This window comes from Mauremys reevesii, linkage group 18, assembly GCF_016161935.1.
Source record: "Mauremys reevesii isolate NIE-2019 linkage group 18, ASM1616193v1, whole genome shotgun sequence".
Classification (NCBI taxonomy): Eukaryota; Metazoa; Chordata; order Testudines; family Geoemydidae; genus Mauremys; species Mauremys reevesii.
The window spans coordinates 18,176,405-18,200,943 of record NC_052640.1 but is presented as its reverse complement, the minus strand read 5'-3'; the positions used below and the strand labels follow the sequence as shown (position 1 = coordinate 18,200,943).

General features: G+C 39.6%; 1 protein-coding gene across 3 annotated transcripts in view; it reads right to left on the bottom strand.

Moving 5' to 3' along the window:
- The window catches only part of CLTCL1 (clathrin heavy chain like 1), a 55,135-nt gene that overhangs the window by 17,093 nt on the left and 13,503 nt on the right, over positions 1–24,539 (bottom strand). For 2 of the 3 annotated variants that reach the window (XM_039505721.1, XM_039505719.1), the window contains exons 2-18: positions 22,276–22,483; positions 16,323–16,591; positions 15,782–15,943; positions 14,543–14,656; positions 12,578–12,751; positions 11,202–11,399; positions 10,526–10,726; positions 10,225–10,377; positions 9,349–9,471; positions 8,316–8,453; positions 7,747–7,911; positions 6,552–6,732; positions 5,971–6,134; positions 4,877–5,002; positions 4,186–4,328; positions 2,196–2,430; positions 9–131 (exon numbers count right to left, since the gene is read on the bottom strand). In XM_039505721.1, the coding sequence (XP_039361655.1) occupies positions 9–131; positions 2,196–2,430; positions 4,186–4,328; positions 4,877–5,002; positions 5,971–6,134; positions 6,552–6,732; positions 7,747–7,911; positions 8,316–8,453; positions 9,349–9,471; positions 10,225–10,377; positions 10,526–10,726; positions 11,202–11,399; positions 12,578–12,751; positions 14,543–14,656; positions 15,782–15,943; positions 16,323–16,591; positions 22,276–22,483 (2,877 nt within the window). The remainder of the gene's footprint in view (positions 1–8; positions 132–2,195; positions 2,431–4,185; positions 4,329–4,876; positions 5,003–5,970; positions 6,135–6,551; positions 6,733–7,746; positions 7,912–8,315; positions 8,454–9,348; positions 9,472–10,224; positions 10,378–10,525; positions 10,727–11,201; positions 11,400–12,577; positions 12,752–14,542; positions 14,657–15,781; positions 15,944–16,322; positions 16,592–22,275; positions 22,484–24,539) is intronic. The other variant, XM_039505720.1, reaches the window with a different exon arrangement.

The window sequence follows — 24,539 nt, the reverse complement described above, 5'->3', positions numbered from 1 at the left end:
TACTGTACCTGATCGATGAGCTGTCGTCTGAATGGACTGTTTTCCTCAAGGACATTTGCCCAAAGTTCTGGATCCTTTCTGCGTACCAAATAGCGAGCCTCACTCTTGAACAAGGAGTTCTCATTGCAAACCTGAAAGAGAGAAAATCATGAACACATGTATAGTTAAGGGAACACTTACAATGAGATCCCACCCAACACAAGTTTGGCTTTTTGACAATAATGAGCCACACTCAACGGACCATAGTTTCTGCATACAACTAGTTGTTGGCCATCATTAAGTGTCACAGACTCAAATTTGGATTCTTAACTAGCCTCTAATCTAAAAGGCTCTCAGCAGACAGGATCTCTTGCAAAGTTACGAGCTTTTCTTGCTTTTGTCCAACAGAAATTGGATGACAACTTCTCATGGTAATATTTCTACCATGAACTACACAGGCTTCTGACAAATTTCAGACCTAGAAGGGGATTCATTTTGGAGTGGAGGAAGTTTAGGACAGTTTTATTTTATCTGAAGCCTTCACTCAGTTTCATTGTCAAGCAGCACCAGAATGTTTCTATTTTGTAAAATCTTTTGAATTTCACAGAATGTTTCCACAACTATAAGCTTCTAAGTAACTAACTGTTTGTGGGCTACAGTTTTACTTAATGGAAACAATGTGCAGAAGTTTATCAATGATACAGCAGAGGAAGTAAATTCTCACAATGGTTTTGTATTTTTCTACTGATTCTAATTGCACAGTTTGAATCTTGTGACTCAGTGTAACCAAGTTACATTTTATCAGCACCAGCTTCAATGGACAGCAAGGTATGTTTTGTTTTTCAAGCCATTTTAATAGGAGCCTAGAGTCCAATCCTTCCTTCCATTACTGCTTAAAATTAGGCTGGGTACCAAGGTTAGCACTTCCTGATTTTATGTTGTAATTAAAATGGTTCTGTGACTGAAGTCTGACCAGAGCTGGTCTCAAATCATGTAAATGCAGATAGGAGGGGAGATTACCAGGCTCTATCAAGAGGATATGTGCACAGAAGTTAAAGGTTACATTTTATTTCTATACAGTTCTCACAGCAATGAGCTGCACGGGTAACAGATGGCCAAAGCAAGATTCCCAGTTCACCCTAGGAAAGGGCCTATGCCCAGAGGAGCGCCTTTGATTCTCTTTTTGTGTGTGTGGGGGGGGAAAAATCAGTTTCTGTAATAGAAAATGTGGCTGTTGGAAGACAAAAATCCCTTTGCAGAGCACCTTGGTTAGGAGAAAGCAAGTGTACCACAGAATTCACAACCCAAGAAGGGAGCATGGAACAGTCACAATCCAGGTCTGTCCACTTTCGAGAGCTGAACCTGGAAAACTGTTTCTAAATAAAAACTTCACAGTAAACTACTCTTGATTCAGATATTGAATTAATCTATTAAGACCACCACTTGTGGCTATATTCTCCCTTCCACACTTCCATAAGACAGCATGTAAAAACTGGACTCAACTGCTGCATAGTGGACACAGCCACGCTTTTCATACTGAATCATTAATTAGTGCAGTGTAACACATATAGGAAGGATAATCCCTTAAAGGAACCACACCACATTCCAGCAGGCAGTGATTCCAGGCTGGGACATGTTATAGAAGTGTGGACTAGAGGGTGCTCCATATGCTGATACTATTCAGCTGTTTCCACCACAGACCTGGTGTGTGCACTGGAACAAGTGATCAACTGTTGATGAAGTTGAGTTTGTTGAGGCTTGTTGACTAGTTGGCAGAAGCAATGGGAAGAGCTGGCAAGGGATATATCGTAGAGGGAGTCCATTCCCATTTGGGACTCCGGAAACCAAGACAATCTATCCAAGACTACTAATACTAGAATCAAACGTGTTCAGGGACCTTTTTCCAATTGCACCTGGTACCTTCTTTCTACTGTGGACCCTAAGACTACTGTAATAGCTTTTATTTAGGGCTATTTAAACATAAGTTATGGAATGGCTGAGGTGGGATTTAATGTTACATAGCTAAACCTTACTAGTTTCAATGGGATTTTAAGTTAAGACACATAGGACTTGGCCAGTGTTAGAAAGACTCATGGTTAACGGTCTAATCAGAATGTTGGTTACACCAATATTGACATCTGAAAACCCACCACCACTCAAACCTCTTAACATCAGACTACATCAGACTTGTAAATACAAAAGCAAGTTTTGCTAACCTTGATGAGTTCAAGGTCACACTGTCCCCTCTCATAAGCAACACAGGCCAAATGAGGGTCCCTTTTTTCACAGTATTTGCCTACAACACAGCTGTCATAGTATGGGTTCTCCCGGAGAAACCGCTCAGGATTATTGTTACTGTCAATGTAAATTTTAGCCAGAGCATTGTGAGTAGCAGGTTCTTCACAGCCTTCATGAATTCTAGATTCCAGCCACGGCAGCAGCAACTTGAGCCTTTGGGGGAAAATAAAGTTTGTTAAGTTTGCAGACCAAAAGTGCTATTAAAAAGTTTTCAATTCTATTCCTTAACTTGAGAGGAGTGCCAGCAAACTTTAAGGTCAAGGTTGTTCCCCAGAAAGGCTGTGGTCCCAGTATATTGGTCTTCAGTCAAGGTTAGAATGATTTGATCCAGATCTACAAACTAACCCATTTAAGACTTAAAATGTCCCTGAGCTTTTCATTGTGGAGGGACATGCATACAGACTCTTTGGAGTTTCTCTGATCCTTTTAAAGGGGAAAAAAATCTCGATAGGCAGGACAGAGGGGAGAGACTGGAAGAAACCTAGTCATAACTCAAAGATAGTGCTTCTGGAGCCATAGGTGCCTCAAGAATGCTTGTTTAGAGTAAAATCTAACTGATGAAAGCAGTGTCAGTACACAGGTGATCTGTGCACATTAAGTCCCTCAGGAGGAGAGTTCATTTTAAAAATACTGTACTCATTTAACAAGTTCAGAGTAGGGCATATGGAACATGCTATACATCAACTGGGAAACTGCTGCAAGCAAAGTGTAACATTAAAGCAGCTGTACTGGGAGAGGACAGAATCAGAGAAGGATTGATAATGCAGGAAGCAGCAAGGGTAGATGAACACAAATACATCAGAATAGTTTAAATCCCAAGTTTAAAATAGGGGAAGCTAGAGCAAAAACTTGAGGCGGTAGGAAAAAAATTAAAAGCAGTAGGAAAAAAGCTTTAGTAACTGACTTTTGGGTTAATGACTTCCGCTTAGGTTAAGGACAGAATTAACCAGACCACAGATATTTTCAGTAGGGTAAGATAGGAACAAAATGAATTTTGCAAGTGTTAAGAATGGCAAGGTTTATTAGGAGAGAAGAGAGTGATTTAGGCTTTAAGTTTAAATGATATAGTGAAAGGATACTTCATGGATTCCATACTTCTAGTATTGTAGAAAGTTTGTGGAAGTTTTCAGAAGATGATTAAGCAAATTCTTGCTTGTGATTAGGATTTGAGCCCAGTGGACACTTTTATAGCTAGTGCACCCTGTATGACATTAGTTTCCTGGTCCCACTACTTACAGAAAAAAATGCAGCAAACACAAGTCCTTCAGCTGACAGAATGCTCTGTGATGGCTTTTTAGGCTTTCCTGTTAGAAAGTTATTTCTTTTCTTCACTGAATTTGAGAAAGTGGCACAGTGGAACCACATTGTCCCAACATTTGCAATATCTTGCCCCGTCTCCATTCCTGTTCTACTAAGCTGATCAAAGTCATTGTGTATTTTTACTCACACACATTCTCCTGATGTATACTTCCATACAATAGCTACTGTTTGTACTAGTCAAGGACTGTGTCTCAAAGCTCAAGTCTAGACACAGGGCTGTTTCTTTTCTCGATTACACAAGGCTGAGTGATCTTCCCGTTCCCATATTCATGAATGGGACAAAAAAGTGAGCTATTCTCAGTTTTGAAGACTGCCATACATGGTCTGAATTATCAGATAATGTGATACTGTGACACCCTCTACTCATGTGTCTGAAATGCCACATACAGAATTCCTTTTCTTACTCAAGAGAACTGCCTCACATTAGCAAGCACCATATTAATTCCTTTCATGATTTTCACTTCCATCTTTCAAAATGGAATTGGCTTAGAGCAACAGATGCAACTCCTGTATACCAAGGGGGAAGCCTTTTACTGGAGCAAAATGGAATGACTGTTTATACTAAGTACCTTTATATTCTATTCTTACCTATTTCTTTTTTCCACTTCAGCCACCAGCTCATCAGTTGAAAACTGGCCTCGAACCACCATGATCAAGTTCTTAATAACATCTTCAGAACAATCCACATCAAGAAGCCCTCCAATTACTGCTGGTATACGGCTTGGATTCACCTAGAATAAACCACCATAAGAATGGTTTCTGGACTGTGCCATAACTGAAGGGATTTTTAAAAAAAATTCTTTAATGTTTAGAAATGTAGGAAACAGGACTACTTTAATTAGTTGTCCGAAGTGTTCCTAAGTGAGACTTAGCAAGTACAAGTTAATCCATCACTAAATTAGTGTTAACCAGCAATATTCTACAAAGGCCACCAAAAGAATAGTCATAGTTCCCTGAGACTGACTCCTTCTACCCCCAAAAATCTAATCAGGAACTTACTTTAGTGACAAACTAGCATTCCTTGGTTTCATATATCAGAGTGATCAATAAGCCTAAATTGCTATAGCAATACAGAAGTGTGGGGGGGAGGAGAGCTCAATTAAGTAACATTTCATTGAAATCTTGGTGTTTCATTCTGCTCTATTAGTCAATAAGAAGGTTTAAGTCTTATGGGGCTGAACCACTTCTGAACTACAAAGCCTCAGGTAAACCAAAGCTCCCAGTATACAGGCTGGAGCCTGTCTCCGAGTTTATTCTTTAGAAGAGATTGTACTTTTACCTTCTGAACATAGATCTCTATGTACTTCTGCAGGTTGTTGCGGTATAAGTAGAGAACCAGGTCATGAACAAAGTCAAATCTGTCACAAACAATGATTAGAGGAAGCTGGTCTGTGAGCTTGGCCTCCTGTATGTTTGGGGGAGGGAAATGGAAAGGAGTTGAAAAGGAAGAGAAAACAGAAAAAAGTCACTATCTTTACAAATTATGTGGGGATGTGAGCAGAGCGCCTTAACTGTTTTCCTAATTTAGGACCAGCAAAAGGCTACCATTCAGAAAAATGCTGACTCTAAATTGACTGCAGTCTGATCCTTTGATAAAAATACTGAAGAGCCCATCGTGTTCCATCATAGACAGCCAAATGAGGTGCACTTCTACTTTAAAAACAAAAAACCCTTGCCCTTTTAAAGCAGTGACTAGCAAATCCTGGATGCACTTAGATATCTACCTTTAGAGATCTTGGCTGAGAGTGGATGCTCAGCACTTTGAGAGTCAGGCCCCTTAAAAGGAGTCTCAAGTTGGACACCCAGAATCACTTAAACCAGGGTTAAGAATCTGGAAGCCAAAAGTTCAAGCAAGAAAGAACATGCACCTGGGCCCAGCTGCATAAACATCACTTCCCTCCCCTCCCCCCACTCTTGTAGAATGACCAGTAAAAAGCCTGATTTTATTAATAAAGTGAGTCACTGGAAGGAATGCTTGCCTCCCCACACCCAGAGTTGGAAGTAAGTTTCCCCTGAAACTTGGGCAAGCATAACACAGCAAACATCACTGAGTTCTGCTAAAAAGGATCTGTGGGTTATAGCAGATCACAAATTGAATATGAGCTAACTTGATGCAATTGCAAAAAACCAATGCCATTCTTGGGTGTAATGACAAGAGAGTGCCATGTAAGACATGGAGATATTTGTCCTGCTGTACTTGGCACTGGTGAAGCCTGGGCTGGAGGATAGTGTCCAATTTTGGGCACTGAACTTTAGGAAAGGTGGACAAAACAGAGAAAGTCCAGGGGCAAGCAAAAACTATAGTCAGAAGGTCTAGAAAACCTGGACTTATGAGGAAAGGTTACTTTTCTAGCCAAAAGTCAGGCAAGTTACCTTGAGAAAATTCTTCACTCGTTCAGGGTTATAGCAGTTACTTTCACGGCAGATCCTTTCTACCTCCTTAATTTGACCCGTCTTACAGGCTGCCTGGATATATTTGAAGTGGACGTCTGGATCCTGGCTGAAGTTCACAATAGAACCCAGGAAATAAAACAATCCTAGAAATAAGCAGAGGTTACTGATTTATAGCTATGAACATTTAGAGTTCGTCACCTAGATAAGGAGTTATATGCTTTGATAATTTAGTATGAATAAGGAAGGAAGCCACTGATAAGTGGTGAGACAGGACAGGTGAATTTAAGTAGTCCCACAATAGTCTCCAAGGAAAGCAGCCAACAGGAACACTTAGACTGTTAGCTACACATATGGTTGCCTTCCTCCACCCAGATATGATGCTTTCCTGGAGACATAGTAACTAGATGTCTTCTGCAAAAAACAGTTGCAAGCACCAGACTACAGTAAATCTAATGCTTGGTTCAAACTGAAAGGCTGAGTACTAGTACGCCACTCAACTCTCCTTCCTCTCAAAACAGATTGAAACCAAGTACCTCCCTCAGAACAGAAGGGCACCTCACCTTCATAACTTTTAAAAGATTCGAACAGCTCCACGAGAGACTGGGTGCCAAGCTGCTCATGGTATTTAGAAGCTACTTGCACACAGAGCTGTAGGTTTTGTCGGATGTTGGCTGATAGCATAGCACGCAGACATTCCACAGAGTCCTCAACTGACAGAGAGCCAAAGAAGTTTACAAGCCACTAAGGACAAAAGTTAAAATGGTTTTAGTAGTTGTATACACCTCGCTGAAGTTCAGCGGGGGAAGAAGTCATTACATTCTGCATGGTTGGCAGGTGGAAACATATGTACGTGTCCCAGAAGTGCAACAGGAGGGAATGTGTACTTGTCATTCTTGACTTCTTCCAATAGTGCTCTGTTTAACTCCTAAAAAATTAAACGATAGCAACAAGGACTCTGCTACACATGACCTCAGAGTTCATTAAGTCAAATACTGTTTTGAATACCACGTGATTTTGTTGTGGGCAAGAATTAGTTTCACTAGGTAGGCGTTTGAGCTGCCAAGAGATTGAATTCAGGTTTAGAATTGCTACAGGCAAATGTAGACTGAGTTTGAACAATTAAGGTTTTCCTCACATTAGTTACAGATGTATGGCTGAACACCTACTGGACAGTCACTGAAGCTACTCATTTGAGCTGGTTTAGGGTAGTGGCTCTCAACCTTTCCAGACTACTGTGTCCCTTTCAGGAGTCTGATTTGTCTTGCACACCCCAAGTTTCACCTCACTTAAAAGCTATTTGCTTACCCAAAAAACCCAAAAGTGTCACAGCACACTATTACTGAAAATTGCTGACTCTCTCATTTTACCATGTAATTATAAAATTGATTGGAATATAAATATTGTACTTACATTTCAGTTTGTAGTATATACAGCTGTATAAACAAGCCATTGTCTGTATGCAATTTTAGTTTGTACTGACATTGCTATTGCTTTTTGTGTAGCCTGTTGTAATACTAGGCAAATATCTAGATGGGTTGCTGTACCTTGTGGAAGACCTCTGTATCTCCAGGGATACATGTACCCCAGTTGAGAACCATGGGGCTAGGGATTTGGTTACACGTGCTTGCAATGCTTAGTGTATTACTTTAAGCTTTCCTGCTAAAAGGGAATTAGTTTATGGATAGGTAAGTGACAGCAGGAGAAATTTAGTTACATTTAACCCACAAAGCAAAATTCAGCTGAAACTAGTCTTACCTCAGGGTTTAAGAGGTGAGTGTGAACTACAGCTCGTTTTATATCGTAGAGATCAGTGTAGTGCTCCAGTGCTCTCTGTAGCAAGCCTGCCTTTTCACATAACTGAGCAATGTGAGCACGATCATAGAGCGTAAACATCTGGTTTCCAAGGATGGCATCTGCAACCTAAGAGGATACAATTTGTTGTTGAACTTTAAGCTTCAAGTTTCCACCCACAGTCAAGATGTAACGTTATCATACAAAGAAACTACATAAAAGGAGAGAGTTTCTGGGAACACAGACCACATTGAGTTACAATTAAAGTCTGTCACACTGCACTTCTACAGAGGTTTATTCTCAAAATATATCACTTTACCATGTCCTTACAATAGGTATCTGCACATCCACCCTTTCACTCTCCACAGTAATGCTTTATCTCAACTATGCCTGTAACTGGAGACTGCTACCATCAAAAGCACTGTTTTCTAAATGGCTGGAGTTCTAAAAGTTTGCTAGTTTTTTCAAGAAGGGGTGAAGGAAATGGTGAATGAGACTTATTTTAAGGAGGAGACTAGATTGAGGAATCTTACTTGTGGTGCATGAATCAGATTCATTTCCAACAGACGTGTCTGAAGGTGTCCTTCAGCAGGGCGATTATTCTTCAAAGCATCCAACAAGAAGGAAGTGCACTGCTGAATGAGACTGTTCTCCATGAATACATCTACGATCTGAAGTGGACAGTAATCAAATCAGTCAGTCATTCACCCACATAAGTTCTTATACAATTTTGAGTATAAGTTAGGAGTACTGCAGCCAATCCTCAAAGGAGCTATCTCACAACATATGCAGCACCTCTTTGTAACCAACTTGTTAAGTTACATTAAAGCTTCCAGCATTGTACTACTACAGTAGTAGTGTTTCTACTTACATTTTACCTTTTGAGAGGGTTCTCAAACTGACTTACCTTAAAATGTTTTTATTCACTATGTCAGAGAGATTTCAGACTTACTTTTAGTGTCTGAATTTGATGACAGAGGTCATTTTGGCTCATATATCAGACAGCTATTTAGTAACCAGTAAGTGACGCAAGTTATAGTATTCTACTTCATAAGTAGAAGACTATTTCCCCAAATAAATAGTATTTCAATATCAAGTGCCCATTTGTTTTACAATAAAAAAAACTCAAAAAAGTTATAATCTAGTTTAGTCCCTGGGGACTAGTTTACCCACTGAATGGGAGTCTTTCCCTGTTCTCCCCCACAATTAGAGCTAACAGCAGCAGCCTTCCTGACTTTGCTATGCTGATGGAGACTGCCAAGCTTCAAACTTGCAATGTAGGAGGTGCTGTTCTCCTTGTGAAAGTCAAGATGATCTGCAGAACTTTAACTTCAGAATTGGCTGAAGATTGTTTGGTAGTTGGGTTAGCAGATCAACAGCATGCCAGATTACAGGAAGTATTACTGGAAACACTGTATGGCCATAGGACAGCCCAATCAAGGTAATTCAAATACTAGGAGTATAGCAAAATTCACTGGATTGGACTTTATTTTACAAACACACCATTAGTTTCAGCTGGGACTACATGTCCATTAAACCACATCCTTACCAGCTGCAAGTTTTTACCTGGTTAATATTAGCCAGGGGCTCCTCATCCTGCACCAACATCTGAGAGAACTGTAGTCCCTGTTCTGGGCTGACTCTCATCACGCTTCTCAACAAGAAGATCCAGTCTGGCGTATAGCCAACCTAGAATAATTACACAATTTTAGTGGTCAAAGCTCCCTGGAAATGCTTAGGAATTTACAAGATTTTGCTCACAAGTTCATACTGTAGTTCAGTGAAACCTGCTGCAGACATGTTTATTCCCAGCACAATGCAACCTACTCACACAAGACTATCCCATCCCAAGCTGTGAAAATAGTGAGTTTAAAGTGTCCACATAGCCTTATATCTTACATTATCAGTGTATTCTACACTGTTATGTTTCCAGCCAGGGAAGAGACAGATGCTCAGTCTCTACACCTGAAGACTAGTTTATGGGGAATACTTTAGACCAACTGCTGTCCAAAGTTTAAAAGGTGGGGGAGACAAAGGTCAAGCAAGTTACTGTATTTGTGATCACACAAATGAAACTGCAGATATCTTTCAAGTTCAGACTCCATTATATGGCTGGTCTAAGACAAATGTTCTCCAGTGTTCCAAAAATTGAGAGTTTTGTGAGTTCAGATTCTTTATGGGTTAAGCTGAGGCTTAGTTCTGCTACAGGACAGAACTGCATCATAGTTCATTTAGAAATGAGTGTCATGACATGAAAATTGAGCAAGGCAGCTCTCAACTGATCATCAGCTTTACAGACTCTGGAATGTCCAAGGCCTTGTCTTATCTCATGGAAGATACCCAGAGTATGTACAGGTTAGAGTACTGCACACAGATGTGTACTAGGAGTCTAGCAGTAGAGAGGTATTACACAATCTTACACCTTTAACAAAAAATATTTACCTTTTTGGCATAGAGCACTATTTTCTGGAATTGACCAGTTTCTGCAAAGCACTGAATGACTTTGTTTGGCACATTAGCACGAAGGTAAACACTGAGTGCAAGGGTTGGATCAGCTGTCTTCACCAGGTCTCCTAGCTCCTCAGAGCACTCCAGCTGAAAGCAGAAGTAGCATTTGATGATCAGGCAGAACAGAGAAAAGATAGATAGTTGGTTCATCTCCACTAAGTACATAAACATGTAGCAATCTATTGGCACAAGACATACTATGGCATTAAGTTTAACCAAAACAACATTTGCCTACCTTATCTTCCTTCAGCCATTTCTCCAGGAGCTGCTTGCGTCCTTGTTGCAGGACAGGACGGCAGAGTTCTAAAGATTCAAATTTGTTAAGTTGTCCTTGATCAAGCAAGATACCAAAGTACTGCAGCAAGGGAGAGGCCTGCCCAGGCTGGGCTGGTACACTCTGGAACTTCCTGATAGTATCACTGGTACGCAGGATTCCCTGAAAGATACCGGGAAAGGGAAGAGACCCAAGATTTAAAAAAAAGGTTTGTTACAGCCATTTGAATAAGCCTTGCCTTCTTCTGTACCTGAACTATATGCATAGTAGCCAACTCAAAACATGCTGATGTCTTGGGTATTTTTAATTTGCAATCAGTTGTTTGATCCAACAACAAGAGCAGCTTTTGATTATGCTCTTGTCTGTATACTATGCCCAACCTAGAATGTAGCGGTTAGTGAAAAGCTATTCCTCTTCTGCAGGGTCCACAACAAGCTAGATTCTTCAACCAGAAACTTATCTTTACTAGTTTACTCTTTGTACATCAAGTTTAACTCAAAGATGATAATTTGGTTAAGATAAAGACACATTTGACTGAAAGTGCAGTAACTGCCAAGTGGCAGAGTTAGTTGTGTATTTAGGATGTTAGAATAAGCATCACCTTTAATCCTTAGTCTTCATCTTTGAAAGCACTCACCTTTGGTGCAGATGCTGCCACTTTAGCAGCTTCTGCATAGCTTCCTTGCGCAAAGAGTGTATTGAACTTCCTGGCAAACAGTTCCTCTGCCCCAGCCAGGTTACTGCGGATAGCCATACGCAGACCCAGGTCTGGATTCTGGAGAACGTTTGTAGCATAGTTCACAATGTTATCTTCTTCAACACAAACCGAAAGCACCTGAAAAGAATAAAAAAGCCTTAACAGGAGCATCCTGCTGAAAACAGCAGCTCAAAGTAATAGAGCAAAGGAATAAGAAGCTCATCAATAAAGTAGATAAAGCTATAGTTCTATTGCTGTTGTTTTGGGTCTTAGAACTCAGCTTGTCAATCCACCCAGCTTGTCTATCCAGTGAAACCTATAACTGAGGGCAATTTCACCACCATTGTTTCTCCCTACTATTTTAAAGTTTTGTATGCCTTTTAAGGCTATATAAGCTCGAGGAAAAGGCCATCTGTTTGTACAGTGTCCATCACAACTGGGCCAAGGCTTCTAGTATCACACACTGCAGTATGTAATGCTAATCTGAAGTTTGCTGAGTGCCTAATGGCTCACCTTTGAGGTATTAATTGCTGGCATACCTTAATATATCCAATAATCAGCAACATTATAGTGGCAAATAAGTGTTAAAACCGTTTCAGGTACTAGATTTCCAATAAGATTTAATTAAGAGAAGTTTTACATCTTAAGTCTGGAGATGCATGTTCTCTAAGCAGCTATTCAGTGGCACAGCTTTTGCCCATTAAAAGGAACTTTTCCATTCCAAGTACATGCTAGTCTTGCAAGTTGGCACGCTAAGTGTCTTGGATTGTGGTAACAATTTTCTATATGCATTATACATTGTCTAAATACAGTCAACTGAAGTTACGGCAAGTTTCCTTGCCATTTCCCATCAAACTAAAAGGAGAGGAAGTCTGAGAAGTTATTGTCAAACCACTGCAAGAAATAAGTGGCCAGATACAGGGAAGCCAGTCACTGCATTCACTAAACAATGAACAAACCATGACAACCTTGAGCTGCCTGCCATATGCACTATAGTTCCCTTGTAAAACACTTTTGCTCAAAACTGAGAGAGCAGTTTACCCAAGTTCAGTAAGGAGTTGTGGGAACAGAATGTTGTCCTGCGTGTTCCTCCTTACGCTACAAAACATTACTGCACACTTTTTCCTGTACAGTTGTGGCAGTGTAAATCAAAGGTCTGAGATCTTAACTAATCTTTGGCATATTGTTATCTAAAGTAGTATGGTACTCTTGATTAGATAAGGGTACTGACTATGCCTTTAGTTGTCCTGCGCAGAAGTCACTAGGGTATTCCTATGACCAGTTAGAGGCTCAAGAGCAGATAGGACTCCATTTACCTGTCCTTTTTTATTCACACCAATAATGCCAGAAGAAGGTTCATGAGGAGCAGTTACAAAGATTGTGTCAGCACTAATACGGTTCATGTAAATACACACTCCAGATTCCAAGTCATACATGTGAATGTACCCATACTTCGTGATCAGGTAGATAACGCCATGCTTAGTTCCAATCTGCCAAAAGGGAAAGACAATTAGGAATATTTCAATATAGTTTAAGGGAGCTGTCAAAATACAAGCTACTAGAAACTTAAGGCAGTGCTGTGTAGCAGGAGAATATTCTCACTACACTGTTTAGTTGGCAAAAGGTGAGGATGCAGCTGTAAGCTCTCAGGTTGCAAGGAAGGAGTGTAACAATCCTGTTGGTCACTTACAGAGCTGCAATTCCATACTAGTGGCAGGTAGAAGACATTGGTCTCCAGAGTAGAAGTTAAGATATCCCATGCATGGCTAAGCTAGGATGTTGATTATACAAGCTATAATATCTGCATTAAGAGCTTCAGTTAATGTGAAAACTAGTGCTACAATCCCATTGTTCTTTTCTAGGAAGGCCAGCCAGATTTGAATAGCTAGAGAAGTCCATCAACTAACCTAAAAATGTCAATGTAGTTGTAAAATTATGCAAGTCTCGCTTTTAGACATGAATTCAACTGAAACATGTTAAGCACTGGTGTTGAGAGATGGCTTTATGACAGAAAGCCTCAACTGGAAGTAAAGTCACCGGTATACAACTGCTCGTGAAATTTTTTAATTCACTGATACTATTAGGTCAAGAGGCAGCTGTCTATCATTACCCAAGATCATAGAGACAAAAATTGCTCGTCACCTGAAATTAAACAAGTATCTTCTGCTAAAATTGGACTACTATAGCTAGCAATTTCACATCTATGGACAGCCAAAGATGTTATTTTAGCACTTTTGCCTCTGAACACAAGTAGTTTTCCACTATACTTTGCAAATCTGGTCAGTCACAAGATTTGTGACTCCCCTTATGTAAGTTCTCAAATCATGATGGGGAGACATGACTTGACCAAGGAGAAAGTCTGACAGAGCCAAAATTAGGCTTCTGCAGTTATTCCCAGTTCTATCCCTAAGTCACAAAACTACAGCTCATTTCAGCAGACTTTAATAGTATGTTTGTATTTGGACAGGTAGGAGAATTTCTGAAATAGAATGCTCATGTGCAACAGCAACTTGAGTTTTTTTAATCCAGTGAGGTGCTTTTTATTGCTAGTTCAATTTTTACAGAAGTGGGTTGGAAGCAGTTTTGGAGTACTAAATTTGAGAAGTATGCCCTACGTGGGGTGGTCTTCCCTGTGCTGCACTTTGGATATCTCAGCGTTTAGAGTGAGCTATGCTTCCAGCATTGGCTGTGTTATGGAAGAATAAAATACATGGCTGATTTGACAGCAACATCTACGAAGCAATGGTGAAGTCACTCTTTACAGGGAAGACTCTGACTGATACTATTTAACTCAGTTAAGTGAGGTTTATGATTCCTAAAGGACTCAGTTCATAAAATGGAGAATTAGATTTTCCACACAGACTTTGAAATTTCAGCCAAAAAAATCTTGATAAAGAGTGCTTGGTCAAAGTCAGTTCTCATTTTGGTCCAAAAATTCTGTTTTTAGGAGGCTGTTTTGGCTTTCAAATGCCCCAAACTTTGAATTTCCCATGAAAAAAAAGTGTTGGTATTTTTTAGTCAGCTGTCTTTATGTGCAAGTCTACATAAAAAAAGTGGCTACCACCACTGAAAACATGGCCTGAAGTGAATGCACCTTCTTGGACCAGGAATAAGAACAGAGGTCACTTATTCTAGGATTCTATTCAGAGATGTGCCATATACATATTACATCCACATATCCTCCACCACATAGAGTATGTGAAATGCTATTATACATGCCTATGTTGGCCAGTTCATGAGCAGCTTGACATGGGTTTAGTGTGCACTCTTGTATACCTTACCTGCATTGCCACAGGGAAGTCTGTCTGAGCCTCAGGAGGGAAAAACACATCAACAGCTTTCTTGACAAAGGGCTGGTTTCCAGTAGCAGGTTGACCTACTTCTATTATATGCAGCTGGGAAGAAGGAATTGCATGTCACCAAGACAAAGTTTGTAAGCAAAATCCTGCTAAGAAACAAGTTGCTCCCCTATCCAATCAATGCTTCCCAAACAGGCTACAGACCAGGCAATTAACCGTTTCAATACCTTTTATGCAACTTACCCATGAAGATTTTCAGCCAATATTCATGATTCTAGAACTCTAGAGTTGTCCAAGATGCTTGGTTTTAATAAAAACTTTTAAAGAGGGAGAGAACCTCTGCTTTTGATAAAAAATTCTTACTTTCCAAATTAGTCATAAAGCACTGCCCAGACATTTAAAAAAAATGTGTGCTAGCCTTGTACTAAAACACCATTGCTGCCATCTCTTGGATTAGGCAGCTTCAGTTGTACTCAATCTTGAACAGTTCAATATAAGAGCAAAAGGTTTGCCATGGACAGGTTGTCAAGATTTTAGTCCAAACAATTTTGTCTTTCCAGGGATGCTGCATCTTGTGATAAGCTATTGAAACATTATCCAACCCATTAAAACCAAGTAGTTGTTCTCCATACTACAGGGCAGCTTAGCAAGTGTGGCACATCACAAAATACAATAGATCTTTTAGATTAGAACTCCATCAACTTTTAAAATTTAAGGCACAAGAATCTAACTTCTTCAGAGTCAATACTTCAGATTCAGTTAGGCTTTAACTTTTCCACAAGGCTGCTATATTATAATTGCCATCAATTTAAGGCCTACAAGAGGCAGAGTGAGCTTGTTCAGTGAGAACCATGCTACAAGACGTGATAGAGCTTTATTCAGATTGAGAGTCAAGGCACCTTTAGACTCAGGTATTTCACTGCCTTCAATATTTACATTAATTTTATGAAGTTCCTCAAAAGGCGGAAGATTACTTCACAGTAAAACAGCCTTGACTGAACAAAACAGCACCTACTTTAAAGCCACCATTCCTCAAAAAAACAAGGGGTCAACTTTGATTTCATCAGTGCAACCCTACTGAAGTCAACTGCATTAAAACAATTAGAAGTATTTAACAACTGGTCTTAATATTTGTAAAGCTTTTAGTGGTAACTGAAAGATTTAAGGTTACTGATAATTTACATTAGCTTGAAAGTGGTCAGTATGGTTTATAGATTTTACCTTGCCTCCTGCAGGGCTCCGTACAGCAAAACAGAAGAGCGTGGAAGGCTTGGAGTTTCCTTCAATTTTGAATTCTGCAAAGGCTGCTGCATGACCCTCTATAGGTTGGGAAACCTTCCTATCAACTGAGTACAATTGCATTGCACCAACCACACGATTTTGCTAATATGGGCGGAAGGGAGGGGGAGGGGAAGAGGGAGAAAAAAGTTTAAGCTGACTTCTCCAAGTACAAGAGTTGCATATGCATCAAGAGCATAGGAATTGAACCACTAACACTTTCAGAACAGAGAAGCAAAATCAATTTTTTACTATGCTGTACATCCTTCTGAAAGGAAAGGCTAGAAAACATTCTTATGGAAAAAGGTCTCCCACCTACTGCAAAACACTCTTGTAATAAGGGTTAAGTTTTGTTAAACAGAAGGAACTACAGTCAGTATGAAATGAAAACAAGTGTTTTGTCCTATTTTCCTGCACTGTCCTCAGATTTATACCTGCAATATGTATGCACTTTTCCTGTATACTATTCTGAAGAGTCCCTTACCTGGGCTGAAATTCCTATTAGGAGTAGCCATTTTTGATGTTCATCTGTCCTGTAGTTGATGATTTGGCAGCCTGCAAGACTAGCATGCCTGTCAAACATCTTTTGAGGCTGAGATTCTCCCTCCATGCTCCAATGAAAGACTGCTGTCTCTGTCACCAAGGCAACTGTGTTTACTGATATCCACTTCCAGAAGATCACTTCCTCTGCCATAGTATGGGCTTTCATTTTACTTTTCATTTCAATGTTAAAGATCTGAAGTGTCTTCCCTGCTGGTGTGGGAGATACAAAAGAATCACAGACCTCTGGACATTAAATTATAATTAGCCCTATAATTTGCATGTATTGGGAGGCATGCTTAGAACATTTAGCTGCAATAAGCTAGTTTTCCAGTTTAAACATTCCAATAAAGATGAGTAGAACAAAGATAGGGCAAAAAACTACAGCAACTTAACGAACAGAATGACTTCAGCTACAGCTTAGGCCATTTCAATGACCTTGTAATATATGCTGTACCACACAGATTTAACATTAATTTCTGCACAGGCAATAAACACTTCATGGCAACATGTTTTACACTATTTAACATGCATTAAATATAAAAAAAAAGTTTCCTCTTTATTGGGTCCTAGAGAAGGGAGTCAATGGAGACAGACAAGTCCTGACTTATGAGGTAAGACTGGGCTGATCAGATAACACTTTACTCCAAGACAAAAGTAACTGCCTCATCAAGATTAAACCATAGTCAAGTGCCTACAGCTACACAGATATGAAGTTACACCCCTTTGTGTGTGCATATTTCCTTTTGAGTGTAGTATAATAATCAGTGAACAAGTAGCACTGGCATATCAAGCTGACTATCTTGATAAGTGGTTCAATAGTAAAATTACAGATCAAAGATATAGGTCATACTTCATAATCTCTAGTGAAAGTTTGTACAGCATTCCAATCAGCATGCCTCTGCTTATTTTGGTATTTGTTAGCTGATGTTTGGAAGTTCAAAGTTTACAGTAGTGTCAGAAACTAACATCTGCTTCAAAGGAATCTTACTTTAAGACAAGCTAGACAGGCTCTCCACGTGCCATTTAAATGGTCTAATTAAATATACCCAGTTCCTCCAATTTATATGCTACACTAGTGTCTGTCCATATTCCCCTTGAAAGGAAAAGTTACAGGTTCTGTAGTCACTTACATCTTCCCTTGTTTATGGAGCAGAGCTGCCTCTGCAAAAGTATCTGTTTTTTTATAAGGGCATGTCTACATTTACCTCTGAAGCAACTGATCACTACAGGGGTCGATTTACCACATCTAGTGAAGATGCGATAAACTGACCACCGAGCACTCTCCCCTTGCCTCCAGTACTCCACTGGAGTGAAAAGCATAGGTGGAGTTGACAGGGGAGCATCAGCAGTTGACCTACTGCAGTGAAGACACTGCGGTAAGTAGATCTAAGTACATTGACTTCAGCTATGTTATTCACGTAGCTGAAGTTGAGTAACTTAGATCGATCCCCCACAGTGTAGACCAGACCTTAGAGAGCACAATAGTTGGATGGGCTGCAATTAGCAGTTTAGAGTGCAAATATTTTAGCTTCCACCAAGCAAGAACAAAAAAAAAACAAAAAACCAAACATTGCCAGTTTAGAGGACAAGATTTCCAGGGATAAATCTACCATGCTGAATAGATAGGGAGGGGCTTTGATTTTTATGAAAATGCCTTGCTACCTTCCATGCAGAAGCCCTGTAAGCTTAGTTTTAACTTCATTCCTTTCATCCAAGAAAAGCCAGATGAGAATTAATTTCACATTGTTATAATTCCTAATGGCCTAGCCTGACTTGCAGTGGTTAGATATGATTATGGAGCTGCAAGCTGATTCCCATTCCAATAAGAGAGTTAGTAATATTTAACTATGATATTAGCTAGTAGGCAGCAATTAAAACAGTCATTTAAGTAGAGATTTTCCTTTTATATGTGAGGTGGGAAAGAGTCAACTGCATCCTGGAGCCAAGACAGCATTGTCCAAGATATGATTATTGCATGAGTGTGGGTCTCTTGGGAACAGATTACCAGGTAGGACTATCCAGAAACTAGCAGTTATAGTTTAACTGGTTGAGTTATTTTTCCCAAAAAGGGTAAAGTGGACTTCCCTTTAATGAAGCAGATACTCAACAGAAGATTCCAGAAGACACATTAAACAAATGGCAGCTTATAATTGACAAAGCACCCCAACCATCTAGAAGGGAAGGAATTTGAAAAAATATTGTCAAACAAGGCATTACCCAGAAAGACTTGCCCCAACTTTACACTACAAAGCTTGAAGATTTGTTTCAAAGTCTTCTGCATAGCTACATACTAAAAGCCCTACACATGACACTAAGATGGAGTTAGCTTAAGTAACTATATCACTGAAGATATCAGAAGCCATATGATGATTACAGAGACTTCAAGAAGCAGGACACTGCTACATTATCTTCTGTATATGCATGTTAGACCTCCCCTGGCAGAAGCTGCTAAGTGATTATGAAAGCATCCTACTCTCACCAGCCCCCTCTGGAAATTTTAGTTTCACATTTAGGAGGGCTACAGAGATTTATGAATTGCTATAGCCTCAACTGAAGATATTAGCAGGATTAAGGCAAGCTAATTTTGATCAGAGAGTCTTTATGTATCATGTATATAAAGGAAGGACACCCAGACTCATCTGGGCTTTTAAGTTTCCAGCTCAAGTCATCCTGGCATCACTATTTCAGAATGGAGGATCTGGATCAGCTATGCCTAAAATGTATATTTAATATCTACTTCTAGAAGCAATTCTAACTACTGTGCTCTAACATTTGAAACAGTACTTGTTTTAGAAGTGCAGACTACTCAGCTAATTAATCCCTGGCTCTGATGATCAATTAGCTGATTAGTCTGCTCTTCTAAAACAAGTACTGTTTCAAATGTTAGAGCACAGTAGTTAGAATTGCTTCTAGAAGATAAGAAATACCATGCTTGCCACTGCTCAAAATAAAATTCAGACCTACAGTATAGTTTTCTTTCACAGACCCTAATCACCGGGTAACAAACTTGTTTAGGAGAGCTCTATGTCCAGCACTGCATTAAGGGGCAGGTTGTAGTATGGTATTATAGGTTTTCATCTATTACCCAAGTAACATTTATTGGAATGGTTAATGTTCTGCTATAAAAGGAGTTAGGGTAGAGGCAAGTGTCATCACAAGATTTTTTGATCTTCTACCCCAATATCCCATTAGCTTACTTTTCTAAGACTTGCAACCGATAGTATCCTCAAAAGGATTAGGCCCAAACTCAAGTTTTAAACATTAAGTGATTTAAAAACAAACAAAAAGCCACACTGGAATTCAGTTGCACTTTCAATGCAAGTCTGAATTTCCTTAGTCTACTTACAGGAAAAGTTCTCTAGTAGAGATGGAAGAATGTAAAATTTCTTTAAGACTAGAGCATGAAATTGCATTTTTACATTCCCATAATTATGTATGGAAATGTGGTCTGAAAACACTGAATTCCCCACTTGCTTTGTGCTTTTGTAGTACAGAACATAGCAAGAGAAAGAAATACATGGGTACAAGGACAAAAACAGTGTCATACTTGGAACACTAGGGGAATGCTACATGCAATCCAGAAATGCAATTTTTATGCATGTATACCACACCCCATAATAGTTAATTTTAGAAATATATTTCCCATTGGAGATTGAGATTGTACATTCTGTTGCTCATAATTTGAGCATTAGTGAGCAACTCTCAGTCATGGTACATACTTTTTTTTTTTAAAAAGGCACAGTATGTAACAGCTTACACTGCTGTCTTCACAATCCATCAGCAGGGAAAGTTTGGCTTGCTCCACCCTTTAGCCAGGCAGCCAAGTATTAAATGCTAGAGAGAGTCTGATCTAGTCAACATTTTTGGGAAACTGGGTTTTTATGAAATAAAGTCACTGTTGTAATTCCATAATTTATGTACCATTGTCCAAGGATAGCTAAGCAAGTGACAGTCTCCCTGGTCTTTAAACACCCCTTGTCTCCCCCTTTCACCCACATCCATTCTGGAGATACTGCATCTCCCGTGTCACCCCACAGGTTTGTGGGACCTTGAAAACATTTTTATTTAGTACACTGACGTCACACATTGTCTAATGAAATCTCTGGGAAGACTACATTAGCTCATTCACACTGCAGTAGCAGGACAATATTGCTTTTGACTAAATCTAATGTTGGTAAAAATAAAGCTACATTGTTAGAAGCTGGATGACACTAAACCCATTTTCTAGTTAGTAGGTTAGTTTCAGATCAGGGCAGGCTAACAGTTTTCCATTTAAGTGCTGGATGAAGTTTTACTAGTACACAGAATGCACTTTCCTTGCCAACAGGTTGCTTTACAGGGGGTCCAAGACTATGATTAAGGAGAGTGGATGCCAATCACTGTGGTACTGAACCTCAAGGGAATACCAATTAAGAGATTAAGTGTATTGTTCAGCACCTCTGCCCACCTCTCATACATGGAGGCTGTTCATAGTAGTCTGAAGGAAATGCATGCAACAGCTGAAATACAATTTGAGTTGTAATCAAAACATTGACTGTTTATTTACTAAAAAAGCCTTGACCTCAAGTCTAGGCTGATAGAACCTATTCCAGTTTTCAAAACTGGATTTTAGACAGTTTTCTTGGACCCCTAGATATCACCATGACTTCTCAGACTAAATAGCACATTTAGGCAGAAATGACTGGCACACAAGACATCATGCTAGCAAAGGTCTCTCATAAAAGTATTGCAACTCAGTTTTGTCTATCAACTGTACTATAATTACATACATTAATATTGTCTTTAGTTGGTACAGTCAATAGTCAAAGCAACCAAATGGTCAATAGCACATCAATAAAGGGAGAAGGTTTTCTTCTCGCTACAGTTACTAAGTTCAGGATTCAAATTCCCAATTAGCTGTAAAGTAAAAAGGATAGCAAATGGCTATTTGTAAATATTTCAGTACTTTTTATGAGATTAGACCATTTTGTACCACTAAAACATGAAATGTCAGGACAAGTTAACTCACCATCTGTTTAAGACAAGAATGCAGGAAGAAAAGTACACAGTCAGTAACAGAGTGAAGCATTTCTTTCAAGATTAAACACCAACTAGCTTGCAAGTTATTCTGCTTTTCTGAAATGCTGGGAAGCCATTATTCCATGGTGCTCAAGTAGCTCATGAAATGGTACCCAGAAAGCCAAAAGCAACTTAACTAGCTTAAAGTTATCACAAAAAAACCCTTTTCCAAGTGTTTATTGTATATGCTGCATTCAAAAGTTTTTGCACCAGAGACAATTTCCACTTTAAGTCTTGTGACTTCTGCCAACTTTTAAGTATAAAATGTCTATTTAGACAAATATTTCAGCTTACAATAAGCTACTGGCTGTCCTTATGTGACTAACATTAACATCTTTCCAGACACATTATAAGTATTTTCTATTTAGACTTGGATTACATTTTAACAAGCTGTACAGTGGCCTTCATGCTCACATTTATTACCCTGCAACAGTAGTCTGATGTGTTTTCTATACATGTTCTGAAAAGTTCTCAGCACGCTGATCTTGGCACTTAAGTCTTTTCAAAGACCTTTTCAGCAAATTTGTTTAAATAGGAGAGTCTAAAGTTTACGGACTCTCCATATCCAATGCCCTCCCAGTTTCAGGATGGAATGCAGTCGTGCATTTCTACAGGGGTTTGGCTTACTACCACTCTGTACACAAGCTTAGCTCAACCTCTTAAATCCAAAACAAAGAGTGGATACTATAACCAAGACCATACAGTCAAGAAACTTATGAGAAACTCAAGTCCTGCGTAAAAGTAAGTTTCACTACAGACTCAGAGCTGCCTTTTGGCTGAATGTTGCCATATGTTTGGTTGCATGTTAGATATTACTGAAAACAGCATCAACTCACCTTTCAGAGCGATGACTTTAGAAGCAGGATTCATGATTGCACTTTCTGCAGAAATTGGACGTCTGATGGGTGTAGTTGGATCACTCATATCAATTATCACGACCTGTGCTTGTTCCCCTACTTTCTCTCTGATGCAGATGAATTTATCAGATTCCATTGTTAGGGTGCTGAATCCAATGTTCGCTGGATTAATTCCCAGGTTTTGGAGCTAAACAAAAAGAAAATTGTTTATGCTTTGACAACTACTTGTTTAATAAGTTGATGGCTTGTATAAGCTTCTCTGGAAGTGAGGCATTTCTCCTTACTCAAATAATCTGAATGCAAGCACAAACTAAACAAATAGAACACTGGTTATAGCAGGTTGAAGAGCATCCCCAGTAGAAAGTGTGGTTTTGTTAGGTCTTCCACTGGGAAAAGACTGACCAAACCTCACTTCAAAAGGATTTTTTAAAATATGAGTAGTCTAAATTTGTTTCACTGTTTTTGCTATTTTGATTTTTTCCATCCCAATTTGAGCTAAAAAGATTGAGATGTTGGGATTTTCTCAGATGTTTTATGAACAGTTCTATTGGATAATATGAACCAAGGCACCAGATGTTTGGTAGTAATAGCTCAGTATTTTTAATTGGACTATGATTGTCCAATAGGTATTTGTCAGTGTACCATGTCTGACATTCTCCAATACAATACTCAGACACACTACTTCCTTCCCTAGACCTGAAGAGCTCTGTTTAGCCCAAAAGCTTGTAATTCCACCAACAGAAGTTGGCCCAATAAAAGATACCTCCACCTACCTTGTCTCATTCTCTTATTGATAGGTATAGAATTCTATATAAAAGTCCAAAACAGAGCAACTCCAACAAAAGAACAGAAGCAGCTACACTGGGTGTCAAGTTGCATGGTCTTAGTTCAAGATTTAGAAACTGGGATAAAATGCTAGTTAAGAGGATGCAGTCTCGCCTATAAGCTATAGGCATTAAAGTAGGATACAGCCTAGTTAATGGAGAGCTTCTACTAGCAGCTTGATAACAGAGCTAGTAATGCAATACTCTTGTGTACAGAAGGTCCATCCTTGACTAGATTTTGGGGACTAGCCCGTATCAAGGAAGTAACATTAGTATGACGAGTAAAGTTCCTACTGGAAGAGAGCCATCATGTAGCTTTAGAGTCTTTTCCTGGAATACTCTCTTTGGTACTAGGCTCCTTGTTACCAGAATGACAAATATGAAGGTGCTGAGAAGAGCAACAGAAGATGAATTGGAAGGAGGGAGAGAGAGAGACTTCTCAACAAGCAAAGGAGATAATACAAATTACTGAATATTCAAAGTGGAGCTTTAGAGTGGTAAAGATACAAGGTAGTACAAGAACAGGATTAAGCCAAAGGGAAGTTTCAACTGGAGTTAGAGATCACTCAAATTCCCCCCCCCCCCCAAATCACTGAATAATCTAAGGGAATTAGAAGTCTCAGCACTCCTATTTCAACCTAGACTGAATAATGCACTTGGAACTGCACTGTATCTGGGCAAGACTGAATCACTGTCAATCAATGGACCGTGTCTGGGGCAAGACCTGTGTGCTTCAGGAAAATCCTAGTCTAAGGCCTGGTCTACACTGCAGGGGGGAACCAATTTAAGTTATGCAACTTCAGCTACACGAACATAGCTGAAGTCGACATACTAAGACCTACGCACTGCCGTGTCTTCACTGCAGTGAGTCGACTGCTGCCCTTCCCTGTTGACTCTGCCTGCACCTCTTGCAGTGGAGGAGTACAGGAGTTGACAGAAGAGCGTGGGGTGTGTGTATTGATTTATCGCATCTAGTCTTGACGCGATAAATCAACCCCCGCTGGATCAATCACTGCACACCAAGTAGTGTAGACATACCCTAAATCTGAAGAAAGGAACAGCTGCTCACTTCCGCTGCGCCCCCCCATTAATTTTTAGGCAAGTATTAGCACGAAAAAGCTTATAGCCAGGCTCTGAAGTTAAGTTGCTAAACACAGGTGACAACTGCTTGTGTCACTGAAATTCAGTTATGCCCAGCTCTGGTTTAGTTTGAGAACATCCATAAAAACCTCCACTGGGGAAAGAAATCCAGAAAAGCAATAACTGCAGTCATTCTGATCAGTTACTCGATTTACATACAAATTAATCGCCATGCTACTTAGTCTCCTATCACTCAAGTAAAGTACATATCTAGAGATGACAGAAGATCTTAAGTTGTCTATCTTCTACTTAAAAAGTTGAACCTAGAGGCTGGAAGCC